The following is a 25,562-nucleotide window of genomic DNA, read 5'->3' as shown; positions in this document are numbered from 1 at the left end:
TGTCTCTGAAAACACTACCACATATTCTGCACCACGAGCCAACCATCGGCTTGTAACTATCACAACTACTACCAATGTCTCTGAGGATGCGCAGCTCAGTGAGAAGGTAAAGAGCAGTGGGAGAAAACTAGAGAGACAAGAACTGAAGTACACCACCAGCACCACCTGGAATCAACATTAAACTCATGGGACCAGGCAGCTCCGAGTGTAAGGTTCATTTCTGGAAAGTAACTGCAACACTAGTCTACACCTCACCAGAGGTGACAGTAACAGACTCCAGTCTCATCAAATGCAGATTAGATTCCTAGATCTACTGCTGGCCAGTCAGTTCTCTCTGCTTCTCTCTCTCTTTCTGCTTCTCTCTCAACTTGTGAAAAGACATATCCTTCTGGAAGGATCTTTCAATGTTAACAGGTCATTCTTACTCTGGGCCCTTCAGTACATCTTTCGCCATTTTAAGAGTGGGATGTAAAAACAAAAATCAGGAGACAATTCAAAAGGTTTATGGAATATCTGCAACTACTCTTACAATTACTCTGGCCAGCTCTGACGCTCATTTGAAGCAACATATTCACGTATACTACTCAGCAGAAGGAAAATGACTTTCTGGGTATTCAGGAGAGAAACATGTTGCAGCAACGCAAAATAAACTTATCAAAAGAGTTTTTCTATTAAAACTAACAATTATAGTCAACTGCTTGGCAAGGTTATGAGATTACACTTGGGAAACAAGGAAACTGGCCAAAGGCCCAAGAATCTGCTTAGAAGTGATTTCACAAAAATGGTTCCACACACCCAAAGCACAGGTATCACAAAGAACAAGACTAATGAAAGGAACATTTAGACACGAAGTCTTGAAAGAAATTAAAGTCTGTTCAAAAATGACCAAATCCCTGGCAAACAATTTCGTGGCTTCTTGAAAAAGGAGACACAAAAATGATACTGAACCAGTCCTAAGCCCTAGACTTGTTATTGTGACCAATAATAATTCATGGTTAAAAACTGATGTTCCAAGGTAATATCTCAATACTAGATTTTTAACGCTGGGTTATGCACCAAGGAAAATTGTACAGACAGCACATTTGGTGACAGGCAATACGCATACAGAATGGGAGATCAGTGCACAAGTATGTCAAGTTGCTATAGGACCCAGCAAATTAGCGTGAGGACTTGACGCACGGCTTCTAGAGCCTCTGACAGCCACTGCTGGATAACAAAGCCTCCCTTGATAGAAACACTCTTCTACCTGAGATTTCATCTGCGCAGCCTTTTCTGGGTCAACTGCCAGGACATGCTGGTAATGGCGGATAGTGTGCAGTCGGTCCTTGTTTTCAGCACGAACATAGCGCTTCAGAGCTTGCAGGATGCGGTGGGGCTGCAGGATTTGGGGGAGCAGAGTTCAAAACCAGTTGAGTCAAATAAAAATTACAGCTGAAATACAGCACTTGAAATGTGATTCTGCTTTGCTAGCAGGTAGATCAATCACCTGTGCTAACCTCTTGAGATAATCTCTTTTCACCCAGGTCTGTTTGACTCAGAACATTATGCATCGTGAACACTGAACAGCATGGAGGGCTTTTTAAATGAACAGCGAGCATAGAACGATACAATTAGAGGACCCCACTGCTAGGTCTTCAGTGCAGACACGATAGAGAAAGCTATATCAAGGACCCATCCCCAGCATCTGCCCCAGCAGATCACAAGCAGTCTTCTCACCAAGCCGTTCCCAGCTTTCAGTCTACCCAGGACCACCTACTGTAAAACATCATGCGGAAGGAACTCACCCGGGGCGGGTCAGCCTGCAGGGCAGCCAGGTAGTTCTCCAGGGCAATCCGACGGCGATCATTCAACATTGCTTCCACACGCGCCAGGTGAGTTTCCACAAGCTGCTGCTTCTCACTCGCTGCCTCTTTCTCCAGAGATTTAACCATTGCCTGGAAGTGCTGTAGGGAAGAGAAGGGTCTGTATGAAAGGCTGCATTCTTCAGGGGCACTTACTCTCACTCACAGAATTCCTTAGAATAAGCGGAGCCTGTCCCACACTGCACGCTCTGGGCATTTATGGTAGGAGAGAAGGACATTAACAGATGTTGATGCAGATTTCATATTTGCAATTTAAATAGCGGCAATTTGCCTTTCAAACCTCCTTCACAACCAGTTTCCAAGGTCTGTGAGGAGGCCACATGGCCGTGCAGATAAAGCTCCAGTTCTGGAGTCAGGAAGTCCAGACTGTGCTTTCAGCCGAACAAATGACATCAATTCTTTCCCTCAACCCTGTACAATGGGAACGAGATAGATCCCTTCACCCTAAAGCCATTGATCTGAATGCGCAAAGTCTACAAAGGTATCGCATAGGGGGCTTTTCATCAGAGCACGTTCAGAACAAATCTCCATATATACTATTAGAAGGGTCATTACCAGCATCCCCAAACGGACCAGAACAGTCCATTAAATATTGTTATATTGCATCACAGATGATGGAAAACTATTTTGGACTTAAACAGATTTCAAACAGTGGTTTATGTTAAAAAAAAAAAAAAAAAAAAAAAAGGAGAGAGAATACCATGTTCCAGGATGAAAAAGCAAAGCAGACTTAAAAGCTGGAGTTGGTCACTTCCGTGTATATTGGTCTGAGGAAACTTCATACAGGTGTGACTGCCAGAAGAGCCTGCCCCTTACAATCCTATACCCAGAATATCCCTGATTAACTCCACAGTCTATCCAAATTCTTCTCATAAGGCAGAAGATTGGCATTTTGGCAGCAAACCAGCTTCATCTGCTGTCTAAATGGTTTTCAGTAACTCTGCCCAAACAGGAAGCACATTTCCAGAGAGTCATGGCCAAACTGAACTGGGCTGTGAGGCCAATTTTTAGTGCAAAACAGGCCAAAGGTCTAAGGTTACAATTTGGCTCTGTTGTCACTATGCTTGCAGGGCGAGTTAGGTTCCTACTACTGGGCTTGGGAAAGGACCTGGCACAATATCAGATCATCTCCAGCTTCAAGAACAAAACATGCAATTGAGTCAAATCTCCTCTAAGAGGCAACTGTTGACGGAACAGAAAAGCTATTTTTCCATCTCAGTCTGCTTTTGGCTTTGAATATTAGCATCTCTCATCTAGTTTATGCAGGTGAGGAGGACAAACACCAGCAACTTTCCTCTTGAGGTCCTTCAACTCTTACCTGAATGAGAGTCTGTCTTTCTGCCTTGGGGAGATTCTTGGCTTGGTGTTCTGCTTCCTCCCACTCCTTTTTCACCTGAACAAGAAAAGGGGAGCACACAGCAACAAGACATGAAGTTATGTCTGATCTTTTGGGCTAATTTGCCTTCACAGGCAGATCCTTGCATAGCACAGCTAGGTGTTGGAGGCACAAAAGAGCTGCTGCAGGGTTTAAACTTAGCACTTAATCCTTTTAAACTTAGCACTTAACCCTTCTGAGCAGCAAGCTGAGTGTCCCCACTGATTTCTCTTCCAACACTTTAAAGAAATGAAAATCTAACTGCCACTGCATGGTCATATTGCAACAAACACACAGAAGGCTGGTGACTGCAAAGGAAGCTGGCTCACTGCTGCATTCTCCAGAAGAACATGGGTGGCAACCATGCAACGCAGCACAAAGGAATAAAGCTAGCAGCTCACCCGGTCCATGCGGTTGTGGTGCCTGACCTCCAGCTGCTCCTTCGCTTTCTGGAAGCGGGCATGCTCATTGTCATCAGCTGGGGTTTCAAAGTAGACATCTACATCGTCAGTAGGCACTGAAAAGAGAAGGTATGGATAAAAAGAGGTTCAGAAAACTCTGATCCTGGATTGCAAAGGACAGGTAGGGAGAGGAATCTTCGTGCCTGCAGAATTAACAATCTGGCAGGCTGAATTTACTGAACCGCCACCTACCAAGAGTCCATTTTGGTATCTTTAAGCTGCCAATTTACTGCACAACATCAGTTAGTTACATCATCCCAAATACACAGTAATGCACTGCGGCACCCAGCACCTGTTCAGGCTTCTCATTAGTTCTGAGAGAAGCATTATTCAGCTCCAGCAACAGAATGCCTTGGACTGCAGAATAAAGAGCTTGTTTCCTCTTCCCTTTCACATTGGCTTTGGATAGTTTAAATGACATTTTGTGCATTAGCTGCTCACTGACAAGCTGGCTCCAGACATCATTAATATGATTAGGGAGCTTGACAGTAAATCTGCACAAAACACTACCCAATATTTTACACTTCAAACCTACCTTCCCTATCAGATGCACCATACAGGAGTAACAGGCAATGATATTAGACAAGACAGCAACAGAAGGAGGCTCAGCGAGACAAATTCACTTGTCCAATAAACTGGAAGGTTTGTATCTTTAAGACATTCAAAACCAGCAAGAGGAGAAACAAATTTCAGAACTGACGGTTTCAAGTGCCTGCAAAATCCACAACAGGGCCTCTGACTGCATACACTGCAGTTCAGGAAATACTGAATCTAGTTTCTGTGCTACAGTTTTAGGAATTACATATACCAAAGCCCTTTCTGAAAATATCTGGGGCAAATACAATGCACTCCACCGGGGCACTTTAACACAGGGAGGTCGGAAGGTAAAACTTATGGGAACTCTTCAACCATTTCAACACTTTAGGCAGAAGAAACCTCCAACACCTCACTAGAAGACTGCATGCTTCAAACAAAAATTTACCCTGCGCTTCAACATGAACAGGGTAAGAATTTAGTTCCAGCATGCACCTAAATCCACAAACCTTTACTCTGACTGAGCAGGGAGGAGTGAAGAAGGGAAAAGAACTACTGCATGAGATAAGGGCAACATACAAAATAGGCATTATTTGTGCATGCAAGGGGCAATGCCAGATCAGTACTGTATTCTAGGCTTGCTCATGGCATTTCTGAACCAAGCTTTGACACAGAGAAGTCTCTTTCCAGCCCCAAATCCCTCTGAAACAGGACAAACTTTTGTACAAAAAGCTCCTGACATCCGCATCTTTTATTTCACCACTTCAGTTAGATCAACCCAATCTAAAGCACTTGCATGAAGTCCATTTTGTAAACAGGATTATGGCTGTATAGTCAGACTGCCAAGCCCCAGATAACACAAAAAGCCTTTCAAAAGGCTTTAATGGTAGCTGAAGTGGAAGTGCTGGAGTTCAACAATAAGATTAATAAGGAGGTTAAAATGTTTTTGGTAGTTTTATCATTTGACATAAAAGCCAGTGGAAATTGGTGCCAAAAACCTCAAGCTCTCAAAAATGCAGGGATTGAGTCATGATTCATATTTCAAACTAAGCTGAAAGTGGGAACCTGAATTCTGTATTATTTTACTGATGTTTTCCCCAAATATAATAGCAAGAAAAGGTCTACTACCAGGAGAATGGCGATTAGCAGCCTGCTTTTCAGGACCGACTGGTCAAACACATGCAAGATAATATGACGGGGGAAAGCAAGTGCTCCCTTCCCATATATTTGGCAAAAAAGCCAGTCAGGCAAACAAGTAAGCTATGTGTTTTCATAACAAGAGCTTAGAGACAGCCCCTGGTCCTTGCTATAAATCCGGAAGTCGACAACTAAGCCCCTGTTAAGAGTTGCAGGCCAACCAGCTCAGCACAGACAGCATACGTTGAGAAGCCACTTTCCCCAGGGAAGTTCAATCTAAAGACCTAGAGAAGCAGAGACAAGAGGAGACAGCTGCAAGAGGACAGACAGAACTGCTGCAGACACCAGAACCAAAAGGATGGGCTACACACGTATCCTCTCTTGACCTAGGCAAGGAGGAGGAGACACCAAACGCCAGACAGACAGTGGCTAGCTGCAAAAGGGCCAGTGGGAGGCAAGACTTACTCATCTTTTTACACACAGCCATACAATACTCCTCTGACTCAAAATTGTTCCTGTTGCCTCCGCAGCCTCCATATATAAAGCGAACGCACTTTCTCTTGTTAGGGTCGAAGTACCAACGAGGCATCACAGCCCGGCAGGGCCCTGTCATCGCCTCCTGGGAGCAGACAGCTGTGTGGAGACGGGTTAGAACATGAGCTAGTGAGAAGCACAGGCCTTGCCAAGCGACTTACGATTCAGTGGTGGCTCTAGCTCACATCATCTTCTGGGGCACTCGTGCTGGCCTCAGCATCACCACTTCACCAATCAAAGGACTTTTGTCATTTTTTTGTTCTTTTTAAGGGCACTTTCAAAAATGTCTATCACAAGGTTTGCCAGTGCTATTCAGTGAAGTGAACAGCTCTTGCCGTTTTGGAGCAAGAACTCAGCAGCCGGCTACACAAGCAGTGGTCTCAACACGGAGCTCTCATCTGCAAGAGCGAGTCTCCTCAGCTAGAGGCTGAAACAGCAAGGATCTATTTTGCTGATATCACAGCGTTATGCCTCAGGTTTCCCAATGATAGAGCCTCCACTATCTAAAACCAACATAATAAAAAGAAAGACCATTAGGGCTGCTTAAAGCACTCAAAGACATCCTGTTCCGTTGCACTCTGCCGGGATAGAAACTTGACATCTTAGAGCTGAGCAGCTATAACAGCAAGTGGAAAGGCAGGCTAAGCACATGGAACGTGATCAGGGTGGCAGTCTCAGCTGTTAGGTTTTAAAGTTTTGAAACATCTAAAGGCTAAATATTGAAAGCCAAAGTAATTGATGTAGCCATGGCATGTTACACAGCACTGGACTCCTTCACAGTAAGCAGTCAGAATAAGCAGTTGAGTTATTTTGAGGCAAGGATAAGGATACACTGTATACGTTAGCAACTGTTCACAGCACTTCAGGAAAACAGACCGTGTACCCCCAAAACAGACACCCCAACCGCACTGTTCCGAGTGTGCTTCAATACCTGCAAACCTCTAACAGTCCCGTACATATATGATCTAAGCCTTGTTTCAGCAAGTAAAATTATCTGCAGCATGCTGGCATTTTACCAACAAGATGCAAGAACTGCTGGCAATGATTCAGTGATCTGAAGCTAATTGAATTTCATTCCCTCTCCCCTCCTCCTTCCTCTGCAGACACTTCCACACACAAAGTATAGGGCGCCTCTATACCATGGTGGCACCACACAATCAGCAGATGCTCTCAGCAGTGGTACTTGCCACTAGACAAAAGCTACAGCAAAACACTTAGATAATAGATGTGGGCCAATACTGCTGATACGCTTTCCTCGGTTAAGCTATGGCTGCTTAACACGGAGACTGGAAAGGGGGCACTGCACATCTTCCTTAACATCAAATGGCCAGCAGCCACCTTTATGCCACCTCTGTAGAAACTGGCCCACCAGTTTTAGCTTCCTTTTTGTAAGCTGGGTATAAAACACCAAATCCAAGGTAATCACTCAAAACTACAATTTTAAATTCATAGTGTACCCCAAATGTCTCCTTAAACTTTCCAAAATTAGTCTGTGCAGATACTGTTTTCTGACTCTACACTGCACCTTCATGGAGGTGCTTGCTCAATGTACCAACCACTGGGCTTTCTGCCAGCAAAACTGCTGTTTAACTGGAAACATATGGCCCACGCCCTAGAGAGTTACTTTCAACACTCGAAACATAAGCATCATCAGCTTTCCTCTGTTTGCTAATTTATCTGGCAAATAGAACTTCCAAAGTGGCATTTATTGACTTGATCAAAAACCTATCACCAACCGACAACCAGCAAGAATACTCTCAAAGAGGCAAGAGTCTTGTAGGCTAGAATGTGACTTACATTTCATATCGCTGCTAACTTCTTTTTCGGAAAGGGTCTTGTCATTGCTGGGCTCTGTGGTGGTCTCTTCATTGTAATCGTCTACTTTATAGCTATCGTAATAGTAATCACGATCTTCTACCACGTCCTCCTCCTCTTCCCCTTCATCCTCTTCATCCTCATCCTCCTCCACAGCCGTCCCTGTGAAGTCTTCTACACCTGCCTCTGTAGGGAACTCACTGAAGGGATAGTTAAATTAGGGGGATAAAGTTTATGCTAATCACTTTGCAGCCAACCTTTGATGTACTAGAATAACGATTCTCTTTTCATCTGTTTTAGAAACACAAGAGATGGGAAAATAAATGTACCAACCGTCGATCAGGCAATCAACTGCAGCAACAGGACTTCTCTCATTATCGATACACCTGTTGTTACAGGCAGAGCTTCTGTGCGCCTCTGGCTCAGTAGGGGTTCCTTACATTTTGCTCAACAGTTTCTTTTCAGTAAGTGAAAGCCTACAATATTTAGAGGAGGCACCTACTGTAGCAACCAAACTGTCATTTTGACCGGCTAAGGATGAAAGGAGAGGGCTGTTTAACTCCTCCAGTAACAGGAGCACTGCAAAGTCACTTGTCCTTCTGAAAGGCTTTTTCACGTTCAGCACACTCCTTTGGGGGATTCAAAAGCACAGAAATTCCCCTCAGTCCTCACCACAAGGGAGTCACTGCTTGAAATGGGTAACAGCAACTTCACATACAGAGTTGTTAACATGTATGTCAGTAATAAGCCTACCTTTTATAAAGGTCATAGTCTTCATCCTCATCTTCGTCCTCTTCCTCTTTGGAAAGAGCTTCATCCACAACTTTTGTCTGAGGGCAACATACATATTCAGTGCCGTGGAACTGGTCCACACCGCAGGGCAGCAGCATGCCATAACTGTGCAGGATCATCCCTTCCGTCAGACAGGCCTGAAAGAGGAGCCCATTTATGTCAGTTTAGCATCATGCTCTCGCTTGGGATAAAGCCAGTGTTTGCCTATCACAGGCCCCAAGGATGCTACCAGTGGTCTAAGTTTTACAGCAAAAACACAACCGCAACCTATGACCTAAGTCTCAACATTAAAGAAAAATGGATTTGAAACTTGTTTAGCATAAGATGAACCCCAGAAAGGTCTCAAATCAGAGCCACTGCGTGGCTCCTGCTGTTAATTTATCAGACCCGCCCTACCCCCAACAACTGCTAAATTTTCAGCCTGGTTAAGCTCTGGAAAAATAACCAGATATTTTGTGTCAACACAAGGGAGAGAGCATTTCAGAGTAACAAACTGTCCTTTGCTTTTTCGGCCGGTCATTTCATTAAACTTCATCTCTCTATATTGGAGTAAGTGAAAAATTATTTAAATGGACTTTGTGTCAAGATTATTGTAACAGCTGTAGAAGAAAATCAATTGGATAATTCAAGAAAAAGCCAAATGTGAACTGTGAGTAGACAGTACATCTATACATTTCTCTTAACTAAGGAAACATGGTTTTATGGGGTTACAGAAAAGAACGAAGTAAAAAAGGCTTTCTTATATGCATCAGATCTCTTTAGCATTTTGCTTTATTACAGCATTGATGTAAAAATGATCCAAATATTTCCGGAAAAGTTCTCCAACCGTGCTGAAGGAAAGTGGTTTTTAACTTTGTTGTTTAGAGACATTAGCAAGTTGGTTCTCAACTAAAAGGCAATTCCTCTAGCACAGGCTTATTGAGACAGGATTTTGCTCCCTGGAAATTCAAGAAATAGGAAGTTCTAAGTGGCGCTTCCTTAATCTCATCGTTCCTAACACTGTCAGTGAAATTTAAACATTATATTGCTGTTTCTACAGAAAAGAAAACATGTACATTTAGTCTGTATTACCCCTAGCTGAAATGAGTGTGCAGGGAATTTGTAACACTTTTGCCAGCCAGATTAAAAAAAAAAAAAAAAAAAAAAAGGGCTAGATTTATTCTGAGAAAATAATCTGCCTCTTATGTAAAACCTCCACTGAACAGTCACAATATAGCTCGCATTACCCCCAAGCAAGCACTCAAAACCAAATCCCCAGCAGCAGCTACATTACTGCAAAATGTGCAAGACAAATACAAACCATCCTATGACCACTCTGGTCCACTGCCCTGGGAAGGATGGTCATTGGTTAGAGTAGCATCCCAGAGACCTGATTTCACTTCCTAGCTCCAGCCTAGAGTATGATCTTGGGCAAGTTACTTTAGGACAGCTCTTCAGGAGTGAAGAATAACTCAGCTACACGGGATTTTTAAGTCACTTGAGTACTTTTGAAAAATTTTATGCTGCTTTCGGCCATGGTTCATAGACTACAACAGGGGGATAACAGACTCCACAGATAAACACTGGGATGCTCCAATACTGTAATAACTGAGACTATATGCAGGCATCCAAGCAGACAGGTCCAGAATAAACTTTCTTGTCACAACAGCTCAGTTACCTCTTTTGCTACAGTGTGCCAGTGCTGATGACTTTCACACACATCCATCCGTTCCTTGTGGAAGAATCGGCACTTTTCTGGAACCAGCAGGACATCACTTACAAACTCACCCACTGGAAAACAAGAAATGTCCAGAGTTTACTTCTCCCGTCACACATGTACAACCTCAAACAGGAGATAAAGCCGGTATCAGAACTCCCCAAAGTACGCTCTAGTTTGTAAGTGCCTTTAAGGTTTGCTTAAGGCATATTATTCTTAATGCACACAGCTCAGATCAGCAACTATCTATGCAAATTTACTGAAAAATAGAGCCTCAGTTTCCCAGATGAAAACTGGAATAGGGGCTGACCACTGAAACTTTATACAAATCCTAAGGCTGAACTGAAGGCAAAGTTCATAATGCAAGTCAATAAATAGTTGTTCCTGAAAGAGTCAGGACTGACCAAACAGAGTTCATGCAAATCTTTGAAAAGAGCACATCCGTGTACAGCAATTTCCAAACCACTTAACCACCAATTTCTAAATGAGCTGTACCACACAAAAGCGAGTTCATGCTGCCTGTTGCCGTAATGGTCTGGAAATTTTTATGTACCACAAATGTTATCTATGTTTTCAGTATCTGGATATCTGAGTAAGTCTTGTTTGCTTTTTTTAACAGTATCCAGATGGCTTGATTCAGGATCAACTGCAGCACATTCCCCAGCTCGGACAGGCCTAACCAAAACACAGAGAGTTGGAAAATAAAAGCTACATAGCCCAAAAAACAGAGTAAACCCAGAGTCAGCAAATACACCGTGTTCCAACATCTAGATAACCACAAGCTGACCAGCATGATTTAGTTCTGGAAAAACGTTAAGGCCAGACTTCTGCTTTTGAGGAAGGAGGAAGAGAGAATCAGCCTGCTCTACAGGCTCTGAATTAGTAGGACTTAACAGCTATTTAGCCTAAATAGCCACCACAACTCCGTTCAGTGCTGACACACGTCAAATCAATATCAGAACCATATTCAGTATGAGCATTACTTTCTTTTCTTAGCCCAGAAGTCCTAACAGGCATCGCGACCAGGATCCAAAATGTGAATATTCTCAGTGTTGAGATTTTTCTTTCTGTCTTGTAGATTTAAATGCCACTTCAAGTTCTTTTAAAACAAAAAGTTGTATCTAGATACTCTAAAAAGATTTTAATATTTGGAGTGCCCAGATTTTTTGCAGTCCCTTAATGGGGCCCCAAAGGCCCATGAACACTTCTCCTGCGCACTGTACACAAGCCAAAACAGAGTTTAGGGACAGCTTATCTGAGGACAGTTACAAGATGATGAGATCAGCAGGCATTCATCAGCATCTCTAACAACTAATGAATAACATTATTCATTTTTATTTCCTGACATGCCTTTGAAATTAGTTAAATTTTAAACCAACAGACATAATAGACAAATGGTATTTTTCCCCATTTTCTTCTCTCAAGATATGCCAGTTACAATTTTGGGTTAACATCCTTTCCTCCTTCCCTCTCACAAGCAGTTAATTACAAATTTCTGGTAAGAAAGGTAAAACTGACCAAACTGTAAAATCAAGAGGCTGCGGTTCTGGGGTCCAAAGGCAGAAGACTCAAACTGATCAGAAGCAATAATTAATAACAAACAGCAGTGATAAAAGCAACTATTTTCAAAAACACTGATTCCTAGTAACCGTCACATAAGGGACATGGAAGGTTCTCGCAGTTCAGTTGGGGAATGAAAATCCATTATACACTGTGCATTATTGGGAAACCTTCCTCACCCATGACCAGTGCCAGCACAAAAAAAAAAGATCCGCTCCCTTTTCAGAGTCAGCCAGATGAGGTGTTTCCATGCCATCTAACAGCTTAGCCCGGACTGTCAGCAGTTTGTCTTTTCACACCTCAGCAAGCTCAGCCCTGCTCCCATCATCCTATTGTTACCTTTATTTTACAGTTCAGTGAGAGCGCTGATGGCTTCTCCTCTCCCGCCCTCCGCCGCCTTTCAAATACAAAAGAGCTTTCATGCTGCGGGGGAGCGAAGGTTGAACACGGTCTGATAGCAAAATCCTACCTCAAGATAGACCGTGCATTACTGCAGCAGGCAAGACACAAGCAGCAACAGAATAAAAAAGTACTCTGACTATAATAAAAAGTCACACTTTCCTCCAGAGACATGCATCATCCATTTACAACAAGCAATTCAGGGACTCAAAAAGAGACTGAGGAGGTATTTTATGCACATGTGGACTGACTTGCAACTCAGATCTGAAAACCAAAGTTGCCTTACAAGCTGGCCTTACAAGGTAAAAACGTTTGTGAGAGAAGACACCAATTAAGGCTTTTAAAGAGATAGTTTAACGCTTATCAAGTTTTGGTGCAGTGTCACTAAAATCAGTTTAATTTTCAGCTGAAGAATATGCTTGAGGAGGGATTATTTTCAAAAGAGATTACACCTTTTAAGTCCAGAGATGGTACTTTTAGCTTTATTTCCATTAGAAGCACTCAGTGTAATAAGCTGGGCTTGCTTGCTCCTCAAATCTGAATTTCCACATCTATAAAGTGAGAGCAGCATCTCTTTCCCAGGATGTATCCATGCTAAATTTAGTGCTTATGAAGTGCTTCATGATCTTCTAGCGGAAGGTATTATGTACAAGGGAATAGTACCTCTACAATTCTGTGGATTTGCTTGTGTTATCTTATGTCAAACAACATGCTCTCAGATACATCTAAGAATTATGAAAACTGTTTTTCACTGAATGCTGCCAGCAATCACAAATTGACTCTTCAAGATAGCGCAAGACTTCTTGCAAACAGTTAAAAGATGTATCCAGCGGATAACTGGAAAAGGGATCCAGCCAGCTGAGACTAAGCTTACTACTAAGAACACACAGAGTGCAGTGCAGCGTTAGTCACAGCCTACAGGACAAAAGCCGCAAGGTAAACAATCTAAGCATGTTGCCGGATTCAAGTGGGTGGAGAGAGACCCAAAAGTACAATGAAATCTATCACAGTTTATCTAATATTCTTTCACAGTTCAAAGTGGGGACATGGGATACAGCTGCAAGAAGCAGGGCCTCTTTGAAATAACTAAGTTTAAATACAGTCAGTTGAAACAGAATAGGAATCTCTTGCCAAGACCAAAGCAGGAAGCCTGAAAACACTGAGCATTTAAGTCTCCAAGGCAACAAAATATTAAAGCTCCACAAAAATAGGATCAGAGTATTAAATCCCAATGTCTTTGTGATACTCAAATACAATAGCCTTCAAGCTTTGAAGACAGTTGCAGAGAGAATGGGGATTTCTTTTTCACGCCAGGCACCATTATTCCAACACAGCTGTTATCAAGCTGTCGATCTGCTGGAAAGAAGGCAGAGTTCCATCTTGTGGAAATAAAAACGTTTTAGTGGAAGTTGGACATGGAAATGGCAACCTGATATGAGAGAAGCCTTATAAACTGAGTTGTTCTCTCTCAAAGAAGCCAGGAGGCAATTCTTTGCTCCCCTGCCCCAGAATGCACAAACACATCTCTCCCCGGCAGTCTCTGCATCACACCATGCACTCACCTAGGCACTTGTAGGGCACAACGATGTGAGTGTGGTCCTTGCACTGCTTCTTCCCTCTCTTACACCAGCTGTCGATGCTGACAGGTTGGTTGGCTTCCACGACGTTCGTGATCTGAAGGTCTGGATACATCTGTTTTAAAAGACCCACAGATATATTTCTATCCAGAAGAGGCAAAGAAAGTGCAAAGGGGCTCCTGACAAGAGTAGAGAGGCCGATCCTTCTAAACAAAAATAAGCTTCAAATTTGCACGTGGACACACATTCTCTTCTGGACCAAGCTTACAAGAGCTGAAGACACGAAAGCCTCCAGCTCTTTGTCACACCAGACTCAGAAAATGGAATGTGTCATCACTTCTTCATATGCGGCAGTAGAAAGCCAGGTTAGGGCCAAGAGCCTTCATCAGCACTTTAAGCTGAGGTGTTTGGCTTTGCATGGTGGCAGACAAGGAGCATTTACCAGCCCCATTCTGGCAGGTGCAATGACAGCGCAATACCCTCCAGAAGAGGGCAACCACCAACAGATAGAGTTTAATAATGTCCTCTGACTCCCTCAACATCTGTCAAGCAAACATGCACCTAACTCCTCAGGTTTCCTTATGTCTCCTTTTATAGAGTATTAATATGACCCCTACGTCCCACTCAAGTCAAGTTCTCAAGTCGAGATGTTGACTTATATTTAGGCTTCCGTTACATGAACTAAATGTAGTCCCAGTTACATCAGCCTTATAAAACAGTTCTAAAAGTTTTCCAGTACAAACATGGTCTGCTCTATCACTTTCCTGCTAAAAAAAACCATTCCTTGTGGTATTTTACAGGCTTTGTAATTACTCAAAGGAGTAATTAAACACACTTTTCAAGGCCAATATGCTACAGTATCTGGAGCACAATGAAAGGAGATTAAGGGTTTACAGTAAGGCATGAAGAGCCTAAAAATACTGCCAACATTTAGATGAGAATATTTTTCTGACATTCTGGCTGATCTGAACATGTCCCCAGTAACAACCCAACCACATTCCAATTAGAACACATGCGAGATGCTGTCAGGTTCCATTCTGCACAACGCAGCGCAGAGGCCGGTCTAACAAGCCCAAAGGCAGAACACTCGAAGGAACCACGTGGATGCAGGCACACACGCTTCTCTGACTTGCAAGGACCTTGTGCAGTAGCCTAAGCTGATCTCAGGTGAGAGGTACCTCCTAAGCCCCACTGCAGCGCTCCTCCTGTTCCTCTCGGGCGATAATACAGCAAGACAGTTCAGGGAAGTGAGCTAGTCAAGAACCAGTTACTCTCCTGGAGGGTTAGTTTTCTACTGACTGGCTAAATTAGCATCCAACTCCTTAGCAGCAGTGAAGGATTAGGATCACAGGGAGAACAAAGATCCCAGAGGAGTCACCTCACCTCCTGGCAGTACTGCAGAATCTCTTCCTTTCTTCCAAAGCAGCTCTTGGTCCCAGAAGTGTCAGGTTCCCATTTCCCAGTCTGGATATTCACATGCATATTTAGCTTCCCACAGAACATGGCAATCTGAGGCTCTGCCACCGCAAACCCTGTCCCGGCATTGGCTGCAAGCGCCTGTGAAGACAAACAAAGCAAAACATGTTCACTGCTTTATCTCATACAAAGCAGGGCAACTCAAAGAACCAGAAAGGCTCTGACGACTTCATAGAGAGCTCCCAGTTAACCCAGAATATCGATGGAGTCTTGCAAATGTATTTTGTAACTGTATTTAGGGTTATTCCTTAAAGTTGGTGGGCCCACATCAAGTTTTCTCAACCAATGTGTTTGTTTTTCCAAACTCTGTCTATTTTCTTAATACTTTTTGCAACAGCTTACAAAAAACAAAAACATTGAGTAATTCAGATTTACAGGTTGTGCCCACAAAGGCTAGAACAGCTGTCTGAAAAACTCAAAGAGTTCACCTCCATCCCCAGTATTAGAAGATAAAATAACTTGTACTAGCAACTTCTGGCAGAAAACACGGTGGCCTGTGAAACTCCTCTATGAGGTTACACACAACCTGGGGATTGCAACTAATAATAAAATAACTACTTCCCCCTGCATGAGGCCAGCTCAGAGCTTTACGCCATCTGTTTCCCCCAAAGTCTTCAAATATCTGGGATAGAAACACCTAAGTTTCTTGCTCAAACATACAAGTAAAGATGACTTCTGCTGAACCAAAAAAATGTAGCTGCTGAAAACAGCTCCGCAAAGCCTGCTGTTTTCTCTCATTCAGTGCATTCAGATGGATATTTGTACTGTCAGGCTTCAGATGCAAATTCCGTGCGCTTCCCACCCTGCACCAGCAGACTGAGCGCGTATGACAAAACCCCTACAACACAGACTGACACTCCGGTCAAACTCCAGACTGATCAATGAAAACAAGGTCAGGCTCCTTTTCTGAAGCCTTGCTGGCTGACCAAAAGAAGAAAAGGGGATTAAATTAATTGCAGAGTTGGGGTTTTATTGGAAAGATTGAAGGTATACTGGGAGTTGAACATCCTCTCCCTGTTTAACTAGCCTTTGTTTAAAAAAAAAAAAAAAAAGAGGTATGAGGCAAGAAACAGATGAACTCTAAATCCACTCCCAAATCTAAAGCATTTCAAAAAGTTTAGGGGACTGAAACTCATTTCAATTGCTTCAGATAGGGCAGATCAGAAACAGCAAGAGACAGAGACTTCAGGGCACCACCGCCCCAAAGTCTTTTTTTTTCTAGCAGATAGACCTTAGGCCACCAAACTTGCCTTCATATTTAACCTTTTAAGCACTCAAAAATGCACACACTACTGTGTGTACTGTTCATTCCCTATTGCCTGCGGATCCCCATCAACTTCTATCAACACGTGTATGCTTAAAGCAAATAAAGGAGCGTTTAAGAGAAGAATTCTACTGGACAATCCTGCATGCAGCTCCTAGTTGCTGGATATTAGGAAAAAATTAACTCCATTATAATTGGCCCCTTTCTTTCCCTCCCCTTTTACACACAGAATCACTGCCTGGTGATAAGACATTTCAACACTCAGAATCAGGGATTGTGTAGCGCTGAACACATGGTGAGTGCCTGGGGAGTAAGACCAACTTAAGATATAAAAACATAGATGTCTGTCTTAACTTCAGAAAAATTACCCCTTGAGTTTTAAAAACTACATTATAAATAGCAGATTGCCTTAAAGAGAAATGTTAACTTGCAAGCGGTTTCTATTTACTAACCCCTTCACCCAGCAGAAGTTCATGAGAGCAAATTTTAGCACAGATCATGAAGTAATGAAACATCAAGCTATATATAACAGAAATCAGCATCCATATTTGAGTCACAAAATGCTTCCAAGTTCAAACCATTTCTCACTTTTCTATGCTTTAACAAGAGCTGAACCTAAAAGCCTCCTAACGGGGGTAGCCTTTCATTTACATGTTGGCATTGAAGAAGCATCCGTACTGCCCAGACGATTGGTATCAAGCAACAGTTTTGCCGTAAACAGCAAATTTTATTTGTCATCTCAGAAGCCAAAGGCCTAGGAGTTACAATACACAGAACAAACAACCCAGAATTTGTACTACGCTTTAGTCTCTTCCAGAAGAAAGGACTAATTTACTAGCTCGCTTCTTAAAAGGCTTGGAAAGGGCCAGGCTCCAAGGCTTTCCCAGCACTCCATTACTCTGCCGTCTTGGAGCGAGGACAAGGGGAGGCAGAAGTTAAAGGGCACAACCCTCACTTGCCATTCATGCGTCCTTTGTCCCTCTGGAGGACTCAGGAACCACGACAGCAGCAGCAGACTCTTCCGTTGGGAGAATGACAAGCTGGGAGACACCACGAATATCATACCACTTAGGCAGCAGCATAAGCAGCGTACACTTTCAAGTGTTTATTTAGGTACATTTCTTGTATTTTCTGCCCTAATGGAGAGCAGACAGTCATGCATTTCAAGTGGAGGAGGACTTCATCTGATGAAAGCACTGAAGCTGGATAACAGGGCCCAATAACACTGTTCTGTCAGAAGGCGACCCATTTAATAAACACGCGCTTCAAAGGAGAGCTGACTGATGCACCACTGCAAAATCTAGGCTCTTAGACTGCTTTGCTCACTGCACTATCCTTCCAGAAGGAAAAGGCAAAGGCAGAATGATCCTTCACAACTCTACCAACACACACACACTTTATAAGAGGGCCTTTTTTTCTCTGCAAGCAAATACCACTTTGGTACCAACAGCCACCTTTCACAGAGCACAGGATTTCACATATTGAAGGAAACACTCCAGAGCAAAACTTTGTTTTATGACAACATTACAGCCATGTCCCAGATTCAAGCTGAACTCTGCAGAGCAAGAAGAAAAAGACATGCAAGATAAAGCATATATGCAACATTAACCCTAATAAGAAGCATACAGTGCATCAAAAGAGAATTAAATGTGTGCACTATGAATGGTTTGGACATCATTAGCATGGCCTATACTTGACGTTTGTTTTCTTCAAAGCCAACGTAAGGAGCACGCACCATATTAAGGTAACTGCATAAGTAGGGGAGGTGCAGAGGGTCCATCCCGGGAGGCAGAAACATCCCTAAGTAATCCATTCATAACAGTTCTTGCATGAGCAAAACTCCTGTTCAAACACATACCAACCTGCTGAAATCATGACCACCCGGTATTTACATTCTGATGTTAGCTAGTGTTTATTTTTGCTGTCTCTCCCGCTTGACACCTCGGCACTGTGGCAAAGGTATCACTCCTCCTCCATGGATTACTCAAATAGTTTGCATATCAGCAGAGCGCTGTTGCCCTAGCTACCAGAGCATGCAAAACCCCCATTCACAGCTGAACAAACGGGGCTAATTACTTGCTTGATTTCATCACTTGTAATCGCATGGAAGCAATCTTTTCTTGAATTGCACGGCTGAGTAAGTTAATGAACTTTGATATAGAGAAGTCAAACCTTTGACCCCAAGGCCTGCAAGATAAGACTTTTGAGTAATGGGCTTCAATTCTTCACCGCTGACAATCCACCACACACATTAGTTATTTAATTTAGCATTTTTATCTCATTCTAACTGTAATGAGAGAACACAGCACAAAGAAGAACTTGTGAAATAAGAGTGGAGGCCACACCTTTGACACTGCTACTAAAAATTTAAGAAAGTCACCTACAAGGATTTTTTGGGCACAAATATTTTCTATTACCTCCTCAATGGCCTTCAGTGTACCAAAGAATAAGTAGATCACTCCAGCTGGAGGTTAGTTAGTCTACATTCAGGCATGATTTTGCAAAAGGAGGGCTGGGGAACACGCAAACAGAAGGGAAGTTCAGGATAAAACTACATCCTTAGTTAAGCTTTTTAGCATTTCAGAGAACTGAAATTCCTGGGGAATTTCCCAGACATCAATGGAAGCAATTACCTCTGTTAGCGTTAGGGAGCAACAAGCAAATCTCAAAAAAAAGCAGACAGACGACTTGGGAGGGGCATCATACACAGAGTTCCTTTAGCTGTGTACATCTTTGGTGCACACTATTTTAATAACTATTACTCTATTAATATAATCTGTAACACGAGAACAAGACAAATGTTACTTGGGGAAAAAAGTGTTATATAAACCTCTCCCTTCCTCACTGGCACTTGAATTTACAAGACGCTTTATGATAAATTCCACTGTGCCTTCTAGTATAATTCTGTACTCCAGTTTGCTTTCCAAGAGCAAAAAAATATTTAATTCCATAAACACATAAATCTCCGGTCAGTTAATGTCAGTTAAATTCCTCACCCTGTCAGGCAGTAGCCTGATTTACAGTCCTGCAACACTGGAATTCAGACCTCTAAATCTTCCTTGTCTCTGACGGAAGTGTCTCTGCCCGAGCGTCCAGTTTTTGATTTACTACTAACCTCTTCAACGTGTGACAGCAGATTTGATAGGTTAGTTTTACCGACCCAGAGGCCTGCACTGTATATTATAGCAAGGATTACACCTTTTTTTCCCATGAGCATCTACTACTGCATCACCTCAGAGGAGGGATGCAGGGCTCCAATCACAGGCTTGGCACTGCACATCAATGTTCTTTAGGGAGGATTTTTTGTTAGTTTTAATTGTTTCTCCTCTCTAGTGTTCCCCTGTTTCGGTGTTGTGAAAGACAGCATGCAAGAATTCCTATAAATGTATATAAAATAATGAATATTTGACATCTACCCCTGAAATGTATGCAATACCTTGCAGTTCTGGTTCAAAAATGAATAAATAACTACTTGGGTATCAGAAGCTCATTTTACATCTAAAACCAATGGAAAATTCAGAACCATGAAATCTAGGTAACTGTCTAGGGCTTTTTTTATAAGCTGTATCAGCTACACTGCAAAGAAACCTGCACTCTACAGAGACGTCTAAAACTGAAATGATGAGAATGACCTAGACTCAAGCAGTTAAGCTCTCCTGAAGATTTTGAGCCAGTGCTGCTGACACAAAAAGCAGGCCTTCTCCCTTCTTCCAGCACAAGGGTTTGTGGGGCAACCTGGTGAACCAGATCAGGAAGCTCAATTTAAAATTAACTCAGGAAAGAAAGGGAACTTTTTAACCCAAATTGGTCTTCCAATCTGGTTCACCATGTGGCTGAACAAACAGCTGGACAGGGACAAAAGAGGGGCCTGGATGGGGTGGGAAAGAAACTATCTTGCTACTTTGTCCAGGGAACTTGCCAGCTTCCTTTCACCGGAGCAAGCTAAAGGCTGAATCCTCCAGTTATCTGGTCAGGCATGTTTGCATTAGTTAAGACTTTTCAGAAGTATTCTGCGCAAAGCAACTACTTTGTGCATCTTTTTGATTTTCTGCTTCAAAACGAGACTTTCAAACCCCTCCCTCTGATCATCCTGTTCTTTTAAGAGAGATTTCTAATTAATCTTCAAATGGTATTATTAATTAAATTAAATTGGAGGCTCACAGCGTGCCTGCAAGACACAGCTGGAGACTAAAAAACTGGTACGGCCCAAAGTCCAGCGTTCTATCCACATGCTCCACATCATGAGGCAGGAGTAACTTTTAGAGATGGAAGCTGTCTTGGTAGTATCACTGTTGCCAGCAAAGCTTTCATAAGTTCCAGGAAGCAATTTCCATCCATGAGGCTAGGAAAGGGTGTGAGAAACAACAGCCTGGGAGAATCAAACACTCATTTTAGCCCACTTTAACCTGCAGAAATGTTTTATGCCTTTCCTTGAGCATCTCAAGACTCTTGTAGCAAATGCAATCCTTTAAGCTCACACTTCCCTGTGAATTCCAGCCCCAGAGAACACAGGGTATGGAAATACCCAGCAACGCCTGCTCCACCCCATTGTGAGACACACTTGTAAAAACACCCTTCTTTCTTGCCTCACGTTTCCAGGATTTGGTGTCTACTAAACCTCATAGCAACACAGCTTATTGAGCAGGCTGCCTTATCTAATGCACTATGGAATGCTATTTGGGAAAGCTTGGGAATGCTGCTGGGGACTCCAGGGTAGAAAGGTGACTGGAGTTTCTCTTTTGTGAAGAAAAAGTTGTTCGTTATATTTTGTAGAAAAAAACAGCACGACATCTTAGCTTCACCTTTCATTTATGCTGAAGAATAGTTCACATAACATACTGCTTCTAAACACAGCCTACGAATACGTATTTTAGAAAAACGTGGGCTCTCGGCTAATTTGTTCAGTTTGAATATGCCAGCTAGCGGCACGTGCACTCCCTACTGCCTGAGCGCGATGAAAGCTGCCGGCACGGGGGTCACAGGGCAGAAGGGCTGCAAGGCTTGAGAAAGATCGATGACAGTCTGCTAGCAAAACTCATGCTGCCCATTCGGGTCAGAGATCTCTGGAGAGGAGAAGGGGGATGGAAAGGGAGCCAGCTGTAGACCAGACCGAGTGGGTCTGGTGGGCCACATCCAACCCATCATCCATAGACTGGACAGCCCTGCCTTTTGCTACTCGGTACCATCCAGCTCTTCTAACCACAAAGTGAATATTCAAACTGTGCAGAAAACTACTCCCTTTATTTGTTTCAAGCTCACTTCACATTAGGCTTCATCTGTAGGAACACATGAGCAGCCCTGCTGGGTAAGATCAGGGAAGATTAAGTTGCTTTAAAACTGAAACTCCAGCCCCTAAAATTTATAAATTGCTGAAGGAAGCTGAAGAATATAAGTTGCATTGACTCGCTGGCCAGAAAACACAGATTAATAGGTGCCTAGGGCAGTTGCCAGCTCAAAAGAAAATGCCCAGCCTTTTGTAGGATAGTCCACAGGTCAGATCAGCTTTCCTTCCCAGAACAGTAATAAGTGTTCCACAGCTATTTGCTGTTAGACTGACAGACGAAAAGCGTTAGTACTTCAAAAGATCACTTGTGTTGTTTGTTTCTACTTAAGGGAGGCTCCTCAAAAGCGATACTGCTTACTAAATCAGAAAGTGCACACCACCATCACAAACTGAACAGCTTTAGAGCATGCTGTTCAGCACAGACCCTATTCAGATAAATTACAATTGCCACCCTCACTAAAAAAGATAATAATAATAAAGCATATTTCCTGTTCTGTCTGGAGTGCAACACAAAGGTGTCACCACCACAGACTGTCCTATGCCAGTGTAACCCCCACATATAAAAGGATATCAGTGGAACTCCTTTAAGTGCCCTAAGGAATTCTGACAGTTCCTTTGACCCAAAAACAACGCTCACTACCTTACCAGCCTTCCTGGGAACACAACTCAAGTCTGCGACTTTTAAATGTGTACATTTTAACTTTCCACCCTTTCCTTGGCTAAAAAAATCAGTACACGCATTTGCACAAGGACTCGTCTGCTTCTCCGCACAGTCGCACATCCTGCCTTTCTGCTGTCGCCAGGGCTACAATACCTCGGGATTTCTCCTCCCATAAGAAGAGATCAGTCCTTGATGAAATTAAAATAAAAACTCAACACGCGCTACAGTCACAAACTCTACCACTGCAGTGTGATCTGAAGACTTAAGCTGAAGCTTCTGGAAGGAGGAGGACACCTGGGTTGAACTTGTAGAGCTGAGCCTTGCAGGGTTTCCACACACTGCACATTTCAGAACATGTTCACTGCAGTGAATCTCACCCACGAATTAAAGGTTTACAGTAAGCTAGTGTAAAGCAATTCAATACTTCAACTGGAAAGTGGGGAAAGGAGGCAAAGGGATTTTATGTGCAAGAATTTCTGAACAGAATGCTTAAGATTTCCCTGGTTTGGGATATATAACTTGTAAACACGAGCAGAGCTCTCAATTTGTGCTTGAAATTGTGTTTCACGCTTTGTTTTTCTTAGCTTCTCTTCCTGCTTGTATTCATCGGATAGGTGGCTTGAACCCAGGAAGGCTAATGAATGTCTGACACAGCAGGCAGTAAATCTACAGACTAGCAGCTCATCCTAGCTTTATTGCTTTATTTTTTTTAAATTGCTGATAATTACAATAATGCACATGGGCAGGGGTCCAAGACAGGAAGAATTATTGTCTGCAGGCAGATCTGGTGTGAGCTGATAATACCGGCCTGTGTTTGCTTTTGAATTTAAACGGTAGAAATCTCAGTAAAGCAGTCTTTGGCTTACTTTAACTTGCTGGAAGGGGTGGAGTTCTCATCTGCTTGTCCTTTATTGACTTTTGTGGTAGGGAATTCTGTACCAGCAGAAAATGGGAAACAAGTGCAGGAGCTGCACTACTAGCTCAGGCGCAGTTTAAAAATCACTCTTTACAGCCAACACACAGTCTTGAACACTCGGAAGGTCGGCGATACTAAAGTACGTACTTTCATATGGACCAACAGTAATCGTAGCACTACGAAGAGCAAAACAATGCTGATGCCCAAAGCACTCTTTACTGCTTTTGCACTTTCCTCTGCCTTTTTACCGAGGAAAAGAGAGATTTCCAAGCAATCGTGTCTCACGGGCAGCCTTTTTGCCCTTGGAATTTGTACTAATTGCATAGCAGACTATTTCCCCCTCCTCCTCTAGTTTATCATGCTCCGTAAACCGAGCCTACATGAGTCATCGGGCAGATAATCCGCCTGTCAGACGTTTGCACTCAGGAACTGCCACATTCAGATAGGGAAAGCAATACTGTAAGCAGTACTGGTGCACAGCTAGTCTCAGGCAGCAGCAACCAAATTCAGTACACCCCCGATTCAGCTTTGGCTTCCTGAAGGCGGTTGCATAACATGGTTGCCTTCAACATCCTCTTTTCTACCCCTAGAGAGTCAAAGTTCAGAACAACTCAATTGGAACATTCCCTGAATAAAACGTTAATGCACTCAAAACTTCGTCCTTTACACAGATTAATTGATAGGCCTCAAGCTTTCAAAACTAAAGCTAGTGTCTAATGGCTGGGACTGGAGCGACTTACCACAAGAGCTACCCTATAAAATAGGGGTGAGAGAAGAACTGTAGGAAGAGGTAGGCAGTGCTATTATACCATTAAGAACCCTTACATAATGCACAGGTAGGTCTGAATACACTTTATCAGCCAAGCTGCCTTCTGCTAGTCACAAGAACGCAAAGACCAATTTTCATGCAATGTATTAGATGACTGCCCTGGTAGCAGCCCGCTTCCCTTTTTCAGCAAAACACAGCAACGGGGCTATTTAAAGTACCTTTTTTTATATGGAGAGAATCTAAGTCAGATTACAGCACACACAGGCTAGACCTATTTATTACTGGGCTAAACGAAGGCACAAAGTCAAGTGACTTGCCTTAGGTCACCATCAACGGGCTGGGCTCAGCCCGGCTTAATCCTCAACTCCTCATTGCTCCAATCTGTGCCATCGTTCTGTCCTGCACAGCAAGACTAATTATTGCTTTCCCACATGAATTACTTGGGCATCTGAACCACAGAGACTCAAGATGTCTTGTTATCTTGCCAGTAAGTGAATACTTCAGTGTAAGCTAATGTCTTCACATACACTCAAAATCTGAAGAAAAAGGTCATGGGGAACACACCATGTGGCTCAAAGTAGAATCCCACACCTATTTTTATAGAAACTGGTTGTGGAGGGATTCAAATTTTGGAAATGTCTTAGAGCATACACAGGGGAATGATAAAGTCTATTCTCAAAGGCAGAAAATTGGTCAGGGCAATTCTGCCTTCCTGGACACTTGGGAAGGAGATCCAAAACACAGTGCAAGAAGAGTGGCTGTGATTTAATACTGTTTCACCCTGCTTACAAAAAACACTTGGCTTTATCGTTTCAGATCTAACTTTCATTACCGAGTTGACCGTTAACACGGATTATGACAGTTTACAGCATAAAGCCTTCACTGACAATAGCACTACATGAGCAGGAGTATTGAGAGAGGCTATTTCCTAAGCAACTTCAGTACACGGTTTGATAGCAATTCCCTTCCATCTTAAGGCACCTGAGCTATGCAAGTCTTAATGAATACAATCATTGCAGTGACCATGATACAGAGATTTCATATATACAGGGAAGCGCGTTTAACAAAATCTTTCACCGCTTCAGAAGGATATTACACATGAATTTTTTGAAGCAAAAATAAATTCTAGACCTAAAGTCATCACAAATCACATGCACGCCGCTTTTTTTTTTGCCACAAAATCTCAAGAAAGGGTTAACCTTTTTCCTAGAGCACAGAAGTGGCAGAAAGGAGACCAAGAGAAAAAGAATTTATTATTGTCAGGCAAGAAACAACAGACCCTTAAAGTACTGATTCAAACCAATTCAGCATTCCATGGGGGGGGGGGGGGGGAACACCACAAATATTTGCCTCAGAGATCTTAGAAGCTCACTGGGAGCTTCACAAAAAAGCCCACAATGGAGATACCATTGTACAAACCTGTGGTTGCTCAGTGTAGTCATGCATCTGA

General features: G+C 42.9%; 1 protein-coding gene across 3 annotated transcripts in view; it reads right to left on the bottom strand.

Annotated features, from left to right (window-relative positions):
- APLP2 (amyloid beta precursor like protein 2) overlaps window positions 1-25,562 on the bottom strand; it is a 50,605-nt gene that overhangs the window by 9,348 nt on the left and 15,695 nt on the right. For 2 of the 3 annotated variants that reach the window (XM_067310251.1, XM_067310250.1), the window contains exons 2-11: window positions 15,126-15,299; window positions 13,728-13,857; window positions 10,168-10,280; window positions 8,472-8,647; window positions 7,701-7,918; window positions 5,835-6,002; window positions 3,639-3,754; window positions 3,181-3,255; window positions 1,785-1,943; window positions 1,247-1,375 (exon numbers count right to left, since the gene is read on the bottom strand). In XM_067310251.1, the coding sequence (XP_067166352.1) occupies window positions 1,247-1,375; window positions 1,785-1,943; window positions 3,181-3,255; window positions 3,639-3,754; window positions 5,835-6,002; window positions 7,701-7,918; window positions 8,472-8,647; window positions 10,168-10,280; window positions 13,728-13,857; window positions 15,126-15,299 (1,458 nt within the window). The remainder of the gene's footprint in view (window positions 1-1,246; window positions 1,376-1,784; window positions 1,944-3,180; window positions 3,256-3,638; window positions 3,755-5,834; window positions 6,003-7,700; window positions 7,919-8,471; window positions 8,648-10,167; window positions 10,281-13,727; window positions 13,858-15,125; window positions 15,300-25,562) is intronic. The other variant, XM_067310252.1, reaches the window with a different exon arrangement.

Source organism: Apteryx mantelli, chromosome 23, assembly GCF_036417845.1.
Source record: "Apteryx mantelli isolate bAptMan1 chromosome 23, bAptMan1.hap1, whole genome shotgun sequence".
NCBI classification, from domain to species: Eukaryota; Metazoa; Chordata; class Aves; order Apterygiformes; family Apterygidae; genus Apteryx; species Apteryx mantelli.
The sequence above is the reverse complement of the archived record's forward strand: the minus strand, read 5'-3'. Positions and strand labels throughout refer to the sequence as shown.